General features: G+C 34.5%; 1 protein-coding gene across 3 annotated transcripts in view; it reads left to right on the forward strand.

Moving 5' to 3' along the window:
* SHCBP1 (SHC binding and spindle associated 1) overlaps positions 1 to 18,182 on the forward strand; it is a 33,632-nt gene extending 15,450 nt beyond the window's left edge. For 2 of the 3 annotated variants that reach the window (XM_069082566.1, XM_069082567.1), the window contains 8 exons: positions 125 to 358; positions 439 to 604; positions 909 to 1,029; positions 6,626 to 6,757; positions 7,461 to 7,579; positions 12,377 to 12,463; positions 12,761 to 12,989; positions 15,274 to 18,182. In XM_069082566.1, coding sequence (XP_068938667.1) covers positions 125 to 358; positions 439 to 604; positions 909 to 1,029; positions 6,626 to 6,757; positions 7,461 to 7,579; positions 12,377 to 12,463; positions 12,761 to 12,989; positions 15,274 to 15,608 — 1,423 coding nt within the window. In that variant the 3' untranslated portion in view covers positions 15,609 to 18,182. The remainder of the gene's footprint in view (positions 1 to 124; positions 359 to 438; positions 605 to 908; positions 1,030 to 6,625; positions 6,758 to 7,460; positions 7,580 to 12,376; positions 12,464 to 12,760; positions 12,990 to 15,273) is intronic. The other variant, XM_069082568.1, reaches the window with a different exon arrangement.
* Positions 18,183 to 18,929: the final 747 nt, after the last annotated feature.

Below are 18,929 nucleotides of genomic sequence, written 5' to 3' on the forward strand. Positions count from 1 at the left end.
TATTTAGATTTAGAATACTTTTGAGGGTGTACAATATTAAAACAAGCCTCTCTCTATGTCTTTAGGAAAGGCCTATCCAGTTCTCTGAAAGGCAGTGACTTTAACTATGTTTTTAAATTTCTAGGCATTATGACATACTTGAAGAACGAGTCCCTTCAGGGCTCATTATTGACTACCGCAATCTACTCTCTGAGTGTGAAGAAATTTATAGGAAATTTTTAAATCTGAGGAGCAGTATATCAAATGGTGACTCAGACACAGAGTTGGAAAACGTTTCCATGGCAGAAGGGTTAAGGCTGTATTCTGAAATAGAACAGCTGAAACAGAAGTTAAAACTCATTGAGAACCCCCTTCTAAGGTAGTGTATTACTTTTAGAATGATAATGTTCGCCACATGGCTCTTGTTGAGTATTGACAGATGTATTTGGTACCTTTAAGGTACGTCTTTGGTTATCAGAAGCACACTGGCATTCAAGCAAAAGGAGTTCGTCCAACTGGTAGAAAGATTACCCATGTTGTATCAACTTCCATGATGGCTGGTCTACTGCATTCTCTGCTCAGGGACAAGTTTTATCAGGAGTCTCATGAAGAAATGGAAATTCAGGTATGTCCATGTAGATAAAATAGTTCAAATATCTGAAAAATCTACAGATAATTTCCTAGAACTAGTGACCTATACATAGTAGATTCTTAATGTTTGTTGAACAAATTAAAAACAAACAAGAAAATGAAGAGAATATGTTCACTAAATTGTCCATTCTTTCATCATTAATGGCCATTTACTTGTGTTTGGTGCCATATGTATAAAAAACTTATATGTTAATTATGTATTTATGATTTTCCAATTTGAGATTTGAAACTACCTGCAGTAACTTTTTCATGTTGCTTTAAAATTTCCTCTTTTCTAGTTTCATAATGATCCACTTTCAGCTATAAATGCTTGCTATGAAGGGGATACTGTCATTATTTGTCCTGGTCATTATGTGGTAAATGGCATGTTTTCCATTGCTGACTCCATTGAATTAGAAGGTATGTATAAAAGATCACCTGACCAATTGATGTACCTTGCATGCTTATAAGAAGTCAATTGCTTGCCATGGTTAGGCTTCAAGAATATAAATTTAGCGTTTGAATGATTTCTATGAAAGTTTCTGGGTGAGTTGTCTTGAAATCTATTTTGGGCTTAAAGTTGGAATTTCGAGTAGTTTATTCTTTATAGTCCCCTATTTTTGTTGTATATTTCTGTTTTGGAAATATATTTGCAGACACAAGATGCAAAAATTGAGAAATTTTTTGAAGAAACATCCGAAACACTTTCCAGGCAAATTGTGTATGTTGAGATTTCATTTTTAGAATTTATATCTGAAATGGTTTTAAACTTAGGTTTCTCTTAGTCTTCTGCCTTGCTCTTCTTTCATACATATTGCAGGAATTCTGTTGTAAATTCAACTTATTTCCATGAGAGAAAGATGGTATCATGTTTTGGGAGCTGGCATAAACCAAAGTATTGTTTTTAGTTTAATTCTTTAAAAGCTTGGTGACATATTACAAATTCTCTACTTTGTACTTTGACTGATGTGTTTTTTTCTTTAAAAAATTTTAACATTGAAAGAGCCCATTTAAAAAAATAATAACTTAGTAGCATTCAGTCTTAGCATACATTTGGAGTGACTTCTAAATTTGGGTTATTTTATAATCTTTTATCTTTGTCCAGTATATTTCCATAATGTGTCAAATATATATGCACCTGTTCCACTGTTTACCAAAATAGCTTCAAGTTAGCAATAAAACTCGAAATGCAAGAAACCATATATCATTTCAGGGCTTTTGCAGCTGTTCACAAACTGCTTAAGCTGTGTTCTTTATCTTTATCTTGTCAAAACTTCTTAATGGAAGGAAGGCTGGGAGTTTAATTTCCTGCTGTTCACCACTACATCATCTTATCCCCCTTTTTATTTTATGTGTATAATTTTCATTCTCTTCCTCCTTTCCTACATTTGATTTATAGAGATGTGTATGTATAAATAACACATCTGCAAAATAAATCACTGCAATAAAAACACCTTTTTCTTTAGCATAGTGAAAATAATATTGGTATCATGGATTGTGTGGTAGATGAGATTTCTTGAATTGGTGAGGAAATTATAGCATAATTGCTAGAGCATAATAACTAGGTATATAGAATCCAAATAAAACCTTTTAGGGAATGACTGTTGGTAGTTGTGAGGGGAAAAGAGTGTAGATTTACTAACAGTGGGCATTTTTGGAAATTTGTAGTCTACATGACTTGTTTCTTTGATATGAATAAATAGAAATTGTTAAGTATTTAAGTTTTGCATTTTACTAGCAAGAAATTGAATACCTACTGGCTTATACAGTAAGTGCTTCCTTTAACAGAATGTAAGCTCCTTGAGAGCAAGAATTGTTTCATTTTTATCTTTGTATTTCCAGCACGTAGTATAGTGCCTGGCATATAGTAAATACTCAACAAATGCTTATTGATTAATTTTTAATGTATAGATAGGATTGTATTATTCTGTCAGTCAGTAGCCTTTATGGATTCTCTGTTACATGTACGATAAAATATGAACTGCTAAGGCTGGCATTCAAAACTTGACATATTTTGGTCCCAGCCTGCCTTTCCGATCTTCTGTCATACTAATCCACTTTGATTATTCTATATTCTAGCCAGATAGACTGACTAGCACTTTCTTTACTTTGTCCTGCCCTCTTCAACCTCCATAAATTTACTCCCCCCTGCTTAGAATAAATTTATTTCACATCTTTCCCTACCTTTTTTGAAATCCTTAATTTTCTTTCAAGATCTTGCTCAAACTAGCTTTTCTTTGAACCTGTCCCATTCCCTCCCCACCCCCCTTCTCCATTTCTCCTCAGAATTAGATGTAACACATTTTTCCTGAGTTTCTTATCTCTTAATGATCTCCTATCCACTTAGTGTATCCTAACTTGCATGATTATTTGTACATGTGTCAATCTTTCTGGGCAGCTGGGTGGCACAGTGGATAGGGTCTAGAGTCAGGAAGACTCATCCTCTTGGGTTCAAATCGGCCTCAGATACTTACTAACTATGTAACCCTGGGCAAGTCACTTAACCCTGTTTGCTTTAGTGTCCTCATCTTTAAAATGAGCTGGAAAAGGAAATGGCAAACCACTCCATTATCTTTGCCAAGAGAATCCCAAATGGGGTCATGAAGTGTTGGATGTTACTGAAATGACTGAACAACAACAACATTCTTTCTACTAGACTGTAAGGCCCTTGAGGCCCTGGCTATATAATTTTTCATCTTTGTCTCGTTAGCTCATAGCACATTGCTGTGTGTAAAATAGGTGCTTAATGTTGAATTCAGCCAATGCAGCATATTTAGACAAGTATACTCTCTTCCCTCATAAAAATTATTTATACTCATACACAGATCTGTGTATGATCTGGGGTCTGGGTAATGAGCAGTATGTTCTTACACGTAGCTTAGGGAGAGGTGACCACCTGGGATATCTATGCAGAATGGTCTGATTCATGGTGCACTCTGATGGTTGCCCTCCCAGCACAAACCCTCCAGGCTTCTGAGCCTCAGTTCAGGGCCAGAGCAGCACAGCTGCAGGATCCAGGGATTCTTGGCTAGACCCTGAATCAGGATTTCATTCCCCTGTCCCTGTTGTACATAGCTTCAGGTTCTAGGCTTTCCTAGGTCTTGGCTCTGTGCTGGTTTGTGAGCTGGAAAACTTCTCTACTTTGTATATAGGGCCTAGGCTGCTGTCTGGACATATTCCCTATTGCCTGTAGGCTTCTGGTTGTGGGGACCTGAGCTTACAAAATGCTTTTTCTTTACTATAATTTCTTCTTGGATTTCTTTATCATTTTCTGGCTTGTTGTTCTGTTTTTAATTCTTATTGGAGTAGTTTGGGGAGAATTGAGCTGTTCTACTTCCATACTGAAGGTTGGCTCTTCCTTTTTATCTTTACTTCATCCTCTACTTCCTTTGCCCAGACTGAGCCCTATCCGGTGACAAAGAAAAGCAATCAGCTTAAAGCATCTACTGTAGAAATGTCCTCTTGTAGTCTCTTCCCATTCTCTCCTCTGAGTTTCAAGGTATGTTTTATTATGTCTTCTTCAGGACCATCACTGGTTTTTGCATTACTGTAGCTTTCTTTTCATGATCTGGTCGTTTGTTGTTGTACTTATTATCTGCACTCTTTAAATTCTGCTTATTTTGCTTTAGTTCATATAAATATTCCACATTTTTCTGAGTTTCTTATGTTCCTCATTTCATACAGCACAATAATATTCCATTACATAGTTCTTTTTTCTTTCAGCTATAACTCAATTGATGGAAACCCACTTTGCTTCCAGTTCTTTGTTACTTCAAAGAATGCTCCTGTGAATGTGTTGTGGTATATTTTGAATCTTTATTTCTGGCTTCTTTCTGGAGGCATTAGTATTGGAGGATTAGTATTGGGATTGCTGGATCCAAGGGCATAGATAGTTGTTAGTTTATTTGCATGTTCCAAATTGATACTCAGAATGATGAAGCTTCTCTGACAGCTGCTATTGGTACCTTACTCCGGCCTCCTTAGTATTGACTCTTCCTATCATTTTCATTTTTTGTCAATTTTCTTGCAGTGAAATAAAAACTCAGTTTTGAAATTTGCATGCATCATGCTATTACTGATTTGGAGTATGCTTCGTATTCCCATTTATAATTTGCCAGTCTTCCTTTGAAATATTGTTAATCTACTGGGGAATGGCTCTTGGTGTCATTTGTTCCAGTACCCTGCATATTTTGAATATTAGGCTTTTTATTGTTAATATTTGGTGCAAATATTTCTCCCTAACTCTTCTATTTCTCTTTTGAATCTATTTAAATTTATTTCATTTGTTCAAAAGCCTTTACATTTTATGTAGTCAAAATTGTCTGTTTTATCAGTTGATAATCTCTATTACTTGATTATCAAGTTTTTCCAGAACACTTTCTATCTTTTTCTCCCCAGTATATCCTACCTTGTATTATGTTCTTCTTTTATGTGTGTCATTATGTCAGCAGTAGAATATGAGCTTCATTTTTATTTTGTATCCCCAGTTCCTAGAACAATCTTTTGTTTATAAGTAGTCATTTAATATTTGAATTAAAATGTAGTGATTGATCAGTCTTGCACATTAAATTAAGGAAATAAATAATGGTATAGAGCCTTGCAAATAGTAGTGAGATCCACTGATCTTTTGATGCCTCCTCATTGTACACCTGAGATGACTCTGGGTATTTGAAAACCATTACTTCAGAATGTAAGCTCTTACAATACCCTACCCACATAGAATAGCCTGGATAAGTTCAAAGGTGAATCATCAAAAGGTTGACCACAAGGTAAAAACATTTTTTATTCATACCAGTTCATGAAAATATTTATTAAGGTGTAGTTGTATTATCTCTGCTAGTGAAAGCAGTATCCACCCTGTTGAAATTATAGATGTTTTGTATTATTTGAAGTAAGCTCTCAGTTGTTCCAAGTGAAACAACTTTAATCAAGACCTTCTTGTTGTCTCATTAAAGTGCAACTTAAAGTTTATCCACTTAAATATAAAAATTTGGATATCTGGAATATATAGAAGTACTTTCTTGTTGTTTATTTAGTGCATAGTGGTGCATTTATATTTATAATCACTGAATTGAGGAGTTAATATACAAGTAAGAATTTCTGGTCTTGGGCCTTTTTGGATCTGCTTTGAGATTATAAAAAAAATATCAGTGCCATGTACTGAACATCTTTTTTCCATAGTAGACCTTTCAAAGGCCCTGATATGTTTTCATTTTTTTTGACTGAGGCTTGTGGAAATCTTAGCCATAAACCTTTTAGCTACGTAACAATCCAGGAAAGAGAGAATTTTAAATATTTGAAAACTGAATAGTTGGATTATAACCCTAATGGAATGTGCTAATTTTTCTTTTCTGATGTGGACATTATTCTTTATTGAGTGCTTTAACCACTGAAAATATTATGTCCATATATTATGCTTTTCTTTTTTATAGAATAGAATTAGAAAATGTTCTTTTGATAACCTTTTTTTCAGGGTTTTGAAGGTAGAACGTGAAGCATAGCACCTTGCATATAGTAGATGTTCAATAATAAAGGGAATTTGGATTTTTTTTTCAACAGTGAACTATATGGTTCTTATAAAAATGAATTGATTTGATTTAATATTTTGAGAGACTTTGAAACCTTTTTAACCTAATTTAGACTGATTATAATATCCTTTTGATTAAATTTTGCACGTTTAAGATTTATAGCAATTTTGTGACCAGGTTTGTTAGTGACAGTGATTGTTTCTGATTCTGTTTTCCAGCAAATACTCAGATTGATATGCTTGAAAGTCACAAGAGTAGTTTGGAGAAAATGTTGATGACATTAGGTGTCTAAATGGAAACTTTACAGTGAAGAATCAGTGGACTGTATTAATTCTTTGCCCAAATTAAATAAATTGTTTTATCTAATTCCTAGGTGATTGACTGGTTTTATAACTATGATTTGGCATCCAATGAATCACAGAAACACATCTTTCAGATTGAGTTTATATTTTTCTCACTTCATCTTAACTTTTTTCTTTTTTTCATAGGATATGGTCTACCAGATGACATTGTAATAGAAAAGAGGGGGAAAGGCGACAATTTTGTAGATTGTACGGGTGCCAATGTTAAAATCTCAAATGTGAAATTTGTTCAGCACGATGCTGTGGAAGGAATCTTGAGTAAGTATCTGAATCTGTTGAACTTTTAACCTTTGAAGGAAAACTTGGTGTTTTCTTTATCAGAATAATTAGTAAAAACAAACCCTTAAGTTCACATTACCTTTTTGTGAATGGATGGACTGATTATTTTTGTATTTAGAGTGTGCAAGATAGTAAACTTCCCTAAATGTGTTTGAAAAATAGTTATAATAAATTGCTTTTGTGTATTTGTAGATTTAGCCAAGATTTTCTTAATACATTTTAAAAATTGTAATACTTGTAGTCTGTTTCTTTATCTTAGGTTTAGCTCTAACCTTAAACTGCTACAGCAAGCTGCCATGTTACTTGCCTTCCATGATCTATATAGCCTGTTTATAGGACTAGTGACTTACTTTTTCATCTAGGATATTCTACAAGAAAGGTTAACATATATGCTAAGGAAAATTCAAAAACTTTATTTTGTCGTTTTATGGCCATGAAAGTCCCTCTGTGTGTTGTCTGCATATTAGAGAATAAATTAAAAAATTGTCATTTACCTAGTTGATAATGTTAGAATTGTGTTGTGTGAAGCACTGTTATCATTAATTTGCAGTTAGTTTTGGGAATTTACCTTGTGGAGACTTTAATTGGAAGCTCTCTAAAAATATCTAGTTTATATGTTAATGTTAGAAAAGACAAGACAAATTCTAATGCAGCTAACACTAGATGAGCATTTCCATCACAGGCATTCACCATGGCAAAACCACATTGGAAAACTGTGTGTTGCAATGTGAGACTACAGGAGTAACGGTGCGAACATCAGCAGAATTACTAATGAAAAATTCTGATTTATATGGGGCCAAGGTATGGTACACAACACTGTTTACTTATTCCAAAGCACCCTAGATCATTATTTTTAACAAACCAACAAAACCAAATTATAAAAGTTAAATAATCTTATTGAGTATTTTTGAAGTACAGGGGAAGAGGAAAAATAAACCCTAAAGTCAAGGAAGTTAACTTGAAGAGAAATTTAGTCTTTTAAAATAATGTTTCTTAATTAACTAGATTTTATTAGCCAAATATAAAAGTTATTGAAATTCTGTTTTCCTTCATGATGTCTCACACATGGTTCTTCTACTTCCTAAGTGGTTGGTTAGTGTATTTCATTTATAGCAATTTGATGATAAGACCAATTTTTCCTATCTGATCTCCATACAACTTGGTTTTGTTCTGTTGCATGGCCCACAGGCTACATAACTACTTCTAGGCTGATATTTTCCAGGAGTCAAAAGGGGAGGACTAAGCAAGAATGAATGGCTTGGCTTAAGGTGGTTACTCCTAGTAGAAAAATAGCTTGATGTGATAGTTGTGCAGTGCCTACCATAATTGGTGTTCAATAAATGATAACTTCACATTTATATATAGCATGTTACAATTTACAAAGCCCTTTCCTCAGAGCAGCCCCATGAAATTTTGGTGCTAAAAGTGTTACTAAACCCATTAAAATTTTTTCTTCAATTATCAACCATTTATTTTTTTCCTACCTTCCTCCCATCACTGAAAGGAAAGAAATTTAGAATTCTTGTGTCATATAAATGGCCAAGGAAAGCAAATTCCCACATTGACCATGTCAAAAAATTCGTTTCTTATTCTGCATATTTTGTCAGCTTTGCCAATCTGATGAGACTTAGGGGGAGCTTTGGAGTACTTTTGATGTGCATTTCTCCAGTTAGTGATATGCAGTATTTTTTCACGTGACCTCTAGATAGATGACTTGTCTTTTTCCATCTTTTGTCAATAGGGAAATGACGTTTATTCTTACAAATCTGAATCATTTACTTATATATCTTGGAAATGAGGCATGTCAGAAAAATATGCTGCAAAGATTTTCCCCCCCATCTAACTGTTTTCCTTCTGATCTTAGCTGTATTACATTTTTGTGCAAAACCTCTCAAAGTTTCTGTAATCAAAATTGTCCGTTTTATCTTCTGTGATCCTCTGTGTTCCTCATTTAGTTGTGAACTCTTCCCCTATCCATACATCTGAAAGGTAATTTCTTTCTTGTTCCTTTAATTTGTTTATCTGTGACTTTTTATACCTATATCACATGTCCATTTGGAGCTCATTTTAGTATAAGATGTGAAGTGTTGGTCTAAACTAAATTTCTACCATATTGCAGCTTAAATGTTGATTGATGTTGCTATGTAGTTTTCCCAGTAGTTTTTATCATATAGTAGGTTTTTATCCCACTAGCTGGGGTGTCTGGATTTATTAAATAGGGGACTACTAGGTTTATTTATTTCTTCATATTGTATACTTAGTTGGTTCTGCTGATTAATCTTTCTAATCTTTAACCAGTACTAAATTGTTTTGACAATTACTGTTTTGTAGTACAGTTTGAGATCTAGCATTGTAGACCTTCTTCCTTCCCACTTTTTTTTCATTATTTCCGTGAGATTCTTGACTTTTTGTATTTCCATATAATTTTTGTTGTTTTTTTTTCTAGTTCTCTAGTGTAATCCTTTGGTAGTTTAGTATGATAATTGAATAAATAAGCTAATTTAGATAGTATTGTCATTGTTATTATATTGACTTAGCTGACCCCTGTGCAATTAATCTTTTTTCAATTATTTAGGTCTGTCTTTATTTCTGTAAGCAGTGTTTTGTAATTGGTTTATTGATGTAGTACTTGTGTATGTTTTGGTAGGTAGACTACCAAATATTTCACATACTTGGTAGTAATTTTTCTCTTTCTGCTAGATTTTATTGGCAATATACAGAAATTTTGGGGAATTTATTTTTTTAGTAGAGACTCTATAAAACTTTTTGAAGTGTGCCACTGTTTGCAAAACCAGATTTTGTTTCTTCTTTATCTATGCTTATTTTCACAATTTCTTTTTCTTGTTTTGCTGCTAAAGTATGAGCATTTCTAGCATTATGTAAAACAGGAGTTATGGCAAAGGACTCTAGTTTATTCCCATTACACATAATGCTGGCTCTTAGTTTTAGATCTCTACTATTTACCATTTTTTTAAAAAGAAGTTATTATTTATTTTTAACATTCTTTTAAAAAAAATTTTTTGAGTTCAAAATTCTCCCTCTCCTCCCGACCCCTCTACTGCCTATTGAGAGTCAAGGATATCATACATGTGAAGTCATGCAAAACATATTTCCACATTTGCTGTATTGCAAAAAAAAAATGCAAGAAAAAGAAAGTAAGAAAAAATGCTTCAATCTGTACTCAGAGTTCATCAGTTCTCTCCTGAGGCAGATAGCATTTTTCATCATGTGTTCCTTGGAATTGTCTTGGATCATTGTCTTGATCAGAGTAGCTAAGTCTTTAACAGTTAAATATTGTTATGATATTACTGTGACAGTGACACTGTTCTCCTGGTTCTGCTCACTTCACTTTGCATCAGTTCATATAAATCTTCTCAGGTTTTTCTGAAACCATCTTGCTTGCCATTTCTTGTAGCACAATAGTGTTATATCAAAATCACATTCCACAACTTGTTCAACCATTCCCCAATTAATGGGCATCTCCTTAATTTGTAATTCTTTGCTACCACAAAAAGAGCTGCTATAAATATTTTTGTACATATAGATCCTTTTCCTTTTGATCTCTCTGGGATACAGACCTAGTAGTGGTGTTGCTGGATCAAAGTTTATGCATAGTTTTATAATCCTTTTTGCTTAGTTAGATCAAAGTTTATGCATAGTTTTATAGTCCTTTTTGCTTAGTTAGATCAAAGTTTATACATAGTTTTATAGTCCTTTTTGCTTAGTTCCAAATTGTTATCCAGAATGGTTAGCTCCACCAGCTGTACTTTAGTGCCTCTCTTTTTCCACATTCTCTCCAACATTCATCATTTTCCTTTTCTGTCACATTAGCCAGTCTGATAGGTATGAGTTGGTGCCTCAGAGTGGTTTTAATTTGCATTTTTCTAATCAATGGTGACTTAGAGCAATTTTTTCATGTGACTATAGATAGCTTAGATTTCTTTTTCTGAAAACTGATTGTATCCATTGATTATTTATCAATTGGGGAATGACTGATTTTTATAAATTTGACTAAGTTCTCTATATATTTGAGAATGAGGCCTTTTATCAGAAAAACTTGCTACAAATTTTTTCCCCTGAATTTTCTGCTTTCCCTCTAATTTTGACTGCATTGGTTTCATTTGTACAAAATATTTTTAATTTCATATATTTAAATTATCCGTTATACTTCCTGTGATCCTATCTATTTCTTGTTTGGTCATAAACTCTTCCTCTGGCCATAGATCTGACAGGTAAGATTTTCCATGCTCCTTTAATTTGCTTACAATATCACCCTTTATATCTAAATCATGTAGCCATTTTGACCTTGTCCTGGTAGACAGTGTGAAGTGTTGATCTATGCTTAGTTTCTGCCAAACTGCTCTCCAGTTTTCCCAGCAATTTTTGTCAAATTGTAAGTTCTTGCCCCCAAGCAATCTTTGGGTTTATCAAACACTAGATTGCTATGGTCATTTACCACTATGTGATTTACTATGTTAAGGAAAGGTCCATTTAGCTGAAATGCGTTTTGTGTTTTGTCAAAAGTTTTTTCTATATCTCTTGATATCATAGAATCATATATATATATATATATATATATAGCCATGTGTTATGTATGTACACATCCACATTCATATGTATACATATCTATTTGTGCATCACATGTACACATGCCCTCACACTTCATAGATAAAGAAAGCAGAGGCTTCAAAAGGTAAAATAACTCACTGATAGTTCTAAGGCCAGCACTAGCTGGAGCAAGGATTTGAACCTATGTCTAAGAATTATGATTCCTGTTAGCTCCCTTCTGCTCCATTTTCTGCCATTCTGCTGCTATCACTGTAGGAGTTAGGATGTGGACCATTTCTTCTCTTTTCATTTTACAAATGGATATAGCCAAAAATATTTTGTCACCTGTGGCTAGCCTCTTGGTGAAGAATTTCAGTAAGTAGCTACGATGGGTCCTTGGTTTATCTGTTGTTGCCAGACTTATATTTGGCTGGCATAGATTTTGAGAATAGAACATTGAATGTCATGACCTGGGTTTGAATTTTGGCTATGTTATTTCTAGCTGTTGATCTGTATAGTTGCTTAACCTTTCTGGGCCACATTTTTCTCATTTGAAGAGTGCTTTCTCAGCACTATTCCACAATCATTTGAACCCAGCAATCACTTTTCTACTAAAATAAGACATTAGAGGGGCAACAGTATCTTATGAGATTTTACTCACTTATTTTGGTTTCCATTTAATTGAGTCTGTCAGAGTTGAGTGGTCATTTTGAATAAGTTTTGTGCCTTCTGGGGAAATTGTTAAGTAATACCTTTTATAGAATCAGAAAACTGATCTGCCCTGGAGAAGCCCAAGCAAGGATCAAGTGTTGAAACTCTTAAGGCAGTGTCTTATGTATGAAAGTGATAAACATTGTCATATAGCCTTGTGGAAATAGAACAAATGGAAATGTTGATTAGGAATGCCTAATAAAATTGATTTGTGAAGTACTTTTTATTTGTAGTATTTTAAGAGACTAAATGTTAATGATAATAAATTTAATCTTAAGTCTCTGCCTTTTATTAAATTTTTTTAAACTGTGATGACTAATATCTTGAACTAATTTATAGGGTGCAGGTATAGAAATATATCCAGGGAGTAAATGTACTTTGAGTGACAATGGGATACATCATTGCAAGGAAGGCATACTAATTAAGGTGAGTGCAAACTGAAGTATGCTCTTTTATAAAGTGAGACTGATTTCACTTATTGAATAGTTGTTTTACTAAATTCCTTTGTTCTTTTGCTTTTAGGTTATGAAAAACATTTTCAGTGTATGAATTTCAATAAGATCAATAGTTGGTGATTCGAAGTTTTCTATCTCTAATAGGAAATGTTTTTCCTTTCCCTCTATCTCTAGATAATAGAAGAGAAAATGCTGTATGTCACTCAGAGCTCAGTCTGTGCTGTAACATATTAATAAGCTTAGCTTTTTACTTTATCTTTATTTTTAGATTAGCCTGGAAAAAAGTGAGGAGATTTTAAAATCAGGCAGTGCTGGATGTGACAGTTCCTTAAAACATTTGTTTTCAATGTCACAGGACTTCTTAGATGAGCATTATGACATTCCCAAAATAACCATGGTGAATAATGTCATACATAATAATGAAGGCTATGGTGTTGTCTTGGTGAAACCTAAAATTTTTTCTGACCTGCAAGAAAATGCTCAAGATGGATCTGAAGGTACACTGTTTTTATTCATTGTTTAATAAAAAAAATATAGACCTAGTTTAGTCTGGTTGAGCTAAACTAGAACTAAGACTTTGATTCTCTCTCCCAACCTTCATTCCCCCTTTGGGGGAAAAAAATCCTTTTCCCTAATCAGGTAATTGGGGATGGATGTAGAGCTGTGGCAGTGTTCCAGTTGTGTGATTCTGCTCTTCTCTTAATGTCTGGGCCGGCGTGAAAAAGTGGGGTCTTTATCTGAATACGTGTCACATCCATCTCTTTTAGATTATTTGCTTTTTTAGAGTAGGAGCTATATCCTTTTAAATTTTTGTATATCCTTAGCACAGTTCATAGTAGGCACTTAATGTTTGTTTTGATAAGGAAGGGATATATTAGCTATTCTTAACATTGTGGGGATGGGTAGAAGTAGATGGTCAGATGAGCCAGGAAAACAAAATTACATTTGCTGTTAATCAGCAAGCATTTGTTAAGCACTTACCATGTGCCAGACACTGTGTTAGGGGCTGGGCATTCAAGTTCAAAGATTAAAGAAATCTCTCCTCATAAGGAGCCCAAAGAATAGGGAAATCCCTACTCATTATAGTGGGGAAGATAAGTGCATATATAAGTATATATTGAATAAATATAAAGAGGAATAATACAAGTAAATACAAAACGGTTAAACACAAAGTTGGTTGAGAGGGTGGGCACCAGGAATTGGGAGGATCAGGAAAAGCTTCATGCTGAAGTTGATACCTCAGCTGCATCTTAAAGGAAGAGAGGGTTCATGGGCTGTGGTGAGGGGGAACAGTTGCCTGTCCAAAGACACCCAGATGAGAGATGGAATGAAGTGTGATAGGAACAGAGAGAAAGACAGTTTGACTGGATCCCAAGGAGGAGAGTAATGTCCTATGAGGCCATTCGTTCCAAACCCCAACATAGGTTGGGGCCAGGTTATGTAGGGCTTTAAAAGCTAAACAAAGAAGTGTCTGTTTTATTCTTGAGGTAATAGGAAGCCACTGGAATTAAGTTGGGGAGTCACACAGTCATCTCTTGAAAATCGCTCTGGCAGCAGTGTGGAGGATAGTCTGGGAGTGGTGAGAGACTTGAGGAAGGGATACTATCTAAGAGGCCATTTCAGTAACCTTGGACCAATGGGTTCTCTATGTTTTTTGTTCCTTGAACCTCTTTCAACAACAAAGAATGTGTTGTGAGCTTCCAGGGTAATTTAATATACTACTTATGATATTCTTTGTAGTTATTTACTTCTTAAAGCACCAGTAAACAACTTTTAGCACAAACTCTTTGGATCATTATCAAACCATTCAGTGAAAACTATTGAGACATTTTTGGTAATGAGGGTTCAAATTAAAGTGATAGTTGTGCAAGCTGAGGGAAGGGATGTTGTAGAGGAAGAAAACAGTTAGATCTGGCACCTAATTGGATCTGTGGGTCAGAGAGAAGGAGGAGCCTGGGGATAAACTCAGGTTTATCCTTAAAAAATGGAGCTATGAATTTGAGAGTATGGAAGGAACAGAATTTTAATAGACATAGTGATGTTTGAAAGAGGGAAGGGTTTGGAATGAAAGATAGGGTCAAGAAGACCCAGAGGAGAGAGTAGGAGGAAGAGAGCAGATAGCAATGTTAAGCTAGATATAGGATAGCAGGACTTAGTATTAGAGAGGACTTTAGCAATCTAGCTCAGCTACTTTCTGCCAATGAGGAACTTGAAATCCAGAGTGTGGAAAGGGCTTACCCAGTGTCACAAGTGAGTCTGGAGCCTGATGAGTGGAAACATAACTGGCTGCTAGCTTCCTCCTTGACAGTGAATTCTTTCCACAGTTTTCCCCATTTTTCTTGGATTGCAAAACTAGAGTCGATGCAATGATTTTGGACAGTTAGCTCAATATACTAGGACTTCCTGGTCTGCATCAGTCTATTGTTCATTCTTGCATGGCAGAGAAGGCTTAGATACTGAAGTGGGTATTTGGGGATTCAGAGCTCAGGTCCTCTCGTAGAGCAGAAGAGCTGAAGGATTCAGGGCATGATTAGGTTCATGAGTAAAAAGGAAAGAAGTGAAAGCCTGGTGGTATTGGGAAGGCAAAGAAATCTTAGTGTTATTGGTGGAAAATCTAGTCATGAAATTTAAAATTCTTGTAATTGTTAGATGCTAGAAAAGATCTTGGTCAGAAAAACAATTGGAAGATCTATTAGTTGATCATATTGAAATATTTACATTTTAATTGATTTAGTTTTTATGGACAACTTAATTTCTGTTAATTTGTTCCTTTTCCCCTAGGAAATAAAATACTTAAAGTTCAGACAAATGAAGAAGTAGGTGCAGTGGAGAAGGTGGGACAAGAAGAGCTAATGCAGCATGCATCTGGTGAATTGGGGATTTATGCAAGACCTGACTTTTGTGACCAAACTGAGCAAATCGAAGGCAATTGTGAAATTGTCAATGAACTAGTGGCCGCTTCCACGAGGAAAGGCCAAATGAAAAAGAAAAGGTTGAGTGGCTTGGGCATCACCAAAGCTGATGATAACCTAATGTCCCAGGAGATGTTTGTTTCTATTGTGGGCAATCAGTTCAAATGGAATGGGAAAGGCCGTTTTGGTACTTTTCTTTTCTGATAGAAACTGATGTTTGAAAATGTTGAATTTGCACATGCTATTATAGTTATCACTGCTGTTCTCATAGGTAGCTTGCTTCATGCCTGGTATTTTGTACTTGTTAGTCCTTTTGTATGTGAACGAAATGCAACAGTATTTATTCTTATCTGCAGATGTTGCACAGAAATTACTCTCCTTTTATAAGAAAAGTGAAAAATAAAGAGTTTTAAAAATAAGTCTTGGTAGGGAGTAGAGTTGGGGCAGGGATCCCTTGCCCAGAAGCTCTGCTTTCCTTGTATTGTAACTAGCTTTTCTTGAGTACATTAAATAAGTTTATAGTGTATAACACTTTAAATCTAGTTGTTGAGGGAGAGGACTGAAATTAAGGGACGTATGACCATTAGAGCAATAGGAGTATTTTTCATCCTTTTTCTCAGTCCATATTATGGATCTGATTTCTGTCTTGTAGGTGCTCAGTGCCTACGTTAAAAGTAAAAGCTTTTATGATTAGGAAGGTGCCCACCTAATCAAACTCATTTTTTAAGAGTGAGTAGGATTCTTTTGGGGGTGGGGGTGCAAACTGTGCAATCATCATAACATCTGTAGATAATGTACTGACTATGAAACAGAACTAAAAGCGTCATTAAGAGTGTGCGTAGACTTCTTCCACTATTGCTGAATGCGAAAAACTAAAAGCTAGTGCTTTTCTTTTACCGTGACAGTATTCTGACCAATTTTTTCATTCACCTTTTCAAGATGAAATGGAATAATGTTAACATATCTGTTTTGGGCTCATCTTCTTGATATGACATAAAAATTAGAAAAAAAAACTTGTATATTCGAAAAATTTATAATGTATGCCTATCAATTAAAATTATAAAGAGATTATATTGAACTTGAATCTAGTCATATCTCTTCAAACTCCTCCAGCAGTACCAATGTGGAGCTTAAGACTATTGTAAGTACCCTAGCATCATTTGTATTCTAGAAAGAATGGTAAATGTTTTTAATGTGTTTTATGGCCTTTTTCTTGCAGGTGGATTAATGCTAACCCTTATCATGTTTCAGATTTTCTTAACAAAGAATTTATTGTTCTGCCATTGAAAGGCGATTGTTTTTTAACCTATGGCAAAATAGTTTCTGTGTTAGATGGTTAATTAAGAAAGCAATGCTGATTACTTTCACATTAGCTTCAGCCAAATACTAATTTAAAACCATCTACTTAACTAATTTTTATCAAATTGGTTTTCCAATTGTATTTCTACTTTCATGTGTAATCTTGGTTTCTTTTTACCTCATATAGTTTGCAGTCCCAAGAGATTTTTGTATAGCTGTGTAGTATTCTAAAACCTCTTTTTGTTTCTGTGCAGCATAATGTAGTGGGAAAAAGCCCTTCACTTGCTTAATAACCTAAGTTTCAGAGGCCACTTTAGACATTAACTAACTGTTGTGATCTTGACAAGTTATATAACCTCTCAAAGCCTCAGTTTCCTAATCTGCAAAATGGAGATAATTATATTTTCTAACACTTATCTTGTGAAGAAAGTTGTGTAAAACTTAAAACACCATATAAATAGGAGTGGTAGTTATTTTGTATGAGTGTTTTAAATTTTAATTTATTATACTTTAGCTTAAACTGAAGTTTAACTTTTTTCAAGTAGTCCAATATCTAAGTCATCAGGCCAAACTAATTTTTAAGAGGGTAAAAAGTAAATTATGAAAAACTGAAAATGTCTGTTAGCTATTAGTCAACAAGCATTTATTATGTGTCAGGCACTGTACTAAGTTTTGGGAATACAAAGGCAAAAAACAAACCCTGCCCTCAAGGAGCTCATGATCTAATGGGAAAGACAACATTCAAACAACTATGTATAAACAAGATATATACAGGATGTTTTGCAGATAATCTCAGAAGGAGGGCACTAAGATTCAAGAGACCTGGGAAAGGCTTCTTGCAGAAAGTGGGACTTTAGCTGAGACTTGAAGAACCCGAGAAGCTAGGAGGCAGAAGGGAGAAGAAAGACAGTTCCCCACACTGGGGGACAGCTAGTGACAATGGACAGTGTCCAAGTCAGGAGGCAAAGTTTTATGTGAGAACAGCTAGCTGACCAGTGTCACTGAATATGTGTGAGTATGTATGTGGTAAAAGAGTAAAGTATAAGAAGCCTGAAAACGTTGGAGGGTACCAGGTAGTGAAGGGTGTTGAGTGCTAAAACAGGATTGTTTGCTTGAGAGAGCACTGGATGTATACTTAACATTTGTGGTGAGTGACGTTAAGATATGAAACATTGTGGGAAAAGAAATGCATGTGTCTGTAACTTTTGGCTAGCATTTTCTTTTCTCTTCTGGGTTAACCTTTGGCACAAGTGTGGTTTTATGATTTTCTCAGATTTTATTAATGCTCTGAGACTTAGGAAATTCATATGAAATTATTAACTTCTTGTCATTGTTCTATGATAGACACAAAAGAGCATGTATATGGCCAAAAGTGCCCATGCCCTAGTACTTATATTTGTCATCAGCTATGATTTATTCTTCATCATTGTCTCTTATCACCTGATCATTTTTGGTCTAAATAAAAAAGTTTAATGCTAAGGTGTACTCACCTGTCCTTTTACATTGCGTTTGATTTTGTAACAGAGAAGCTGACTTTCTAGGAGCATGTCTTTACTATTAAATTATGACAGCATGTGATGGGAGAATGCTTTTTACCATCCAGTTGTAGATTAATTCTTTATATACTTGTCATTCTTTCTCTGAATAGGAATTATCTGAACATCAGTGATGCATATTCCATATTATCAATTTTTCTGTAATGTAGAGAACAGGCATGTGGAAATAGCTCTCACTTCCTGAATTCGGTGGAGATGAAGAGGAAAGTTATGTAACTGTAAATATTTACTACGTCCTAATCCATCTGTGTTTCTCTTGAATTCATCTGTTGGTAACTCATGACAGACTTACTCTGGGTGCAATTATCCTTAGGTTTTAACTGGAGTTAAACTAGAATATAGGATAAGGACCTTTATGCTAGTTGATAGATATAGATCCATTTGCAAAAAAGGGGAAATACACACACACACACACACACACACACACACACACATATAAATTGGCAACCAAACAAAATTCTTACCCTCTAGCTCATTTCTATTTAAATCCTCATTATATTAGGAAATAAATAGCAAACTACTCAAAAGCATTGAAATAAAATCAGTGGGGAAAACATACTATTTTGTGTAGTTAAAATATTTTTAGCATGACTGGTTTCTATTTTAGCCATTGAAATTCTAGCTATGATCTGAAATTCCTGATGGTCTAAATTAAAGATTTTTTTTGTAC

The sequence above is a fragment of the Petaurus breviceps genome, unplaced genomic scaffold, assembly GCF_028583685.1.
Source record: "Petaurus breviceps papuanus isolate PSGF00001 unplaced genomic scaffold, PetGlider_PUasm1.0 171, whole genome shotgun sequence".
In the NCBI taxonomy this organism is placed as follows: Eukaryota; Metazoa; Chordata; class Mammalia; order Diprotodontia; family Petauridae; genus Petaurus; species Petaurus breviceps.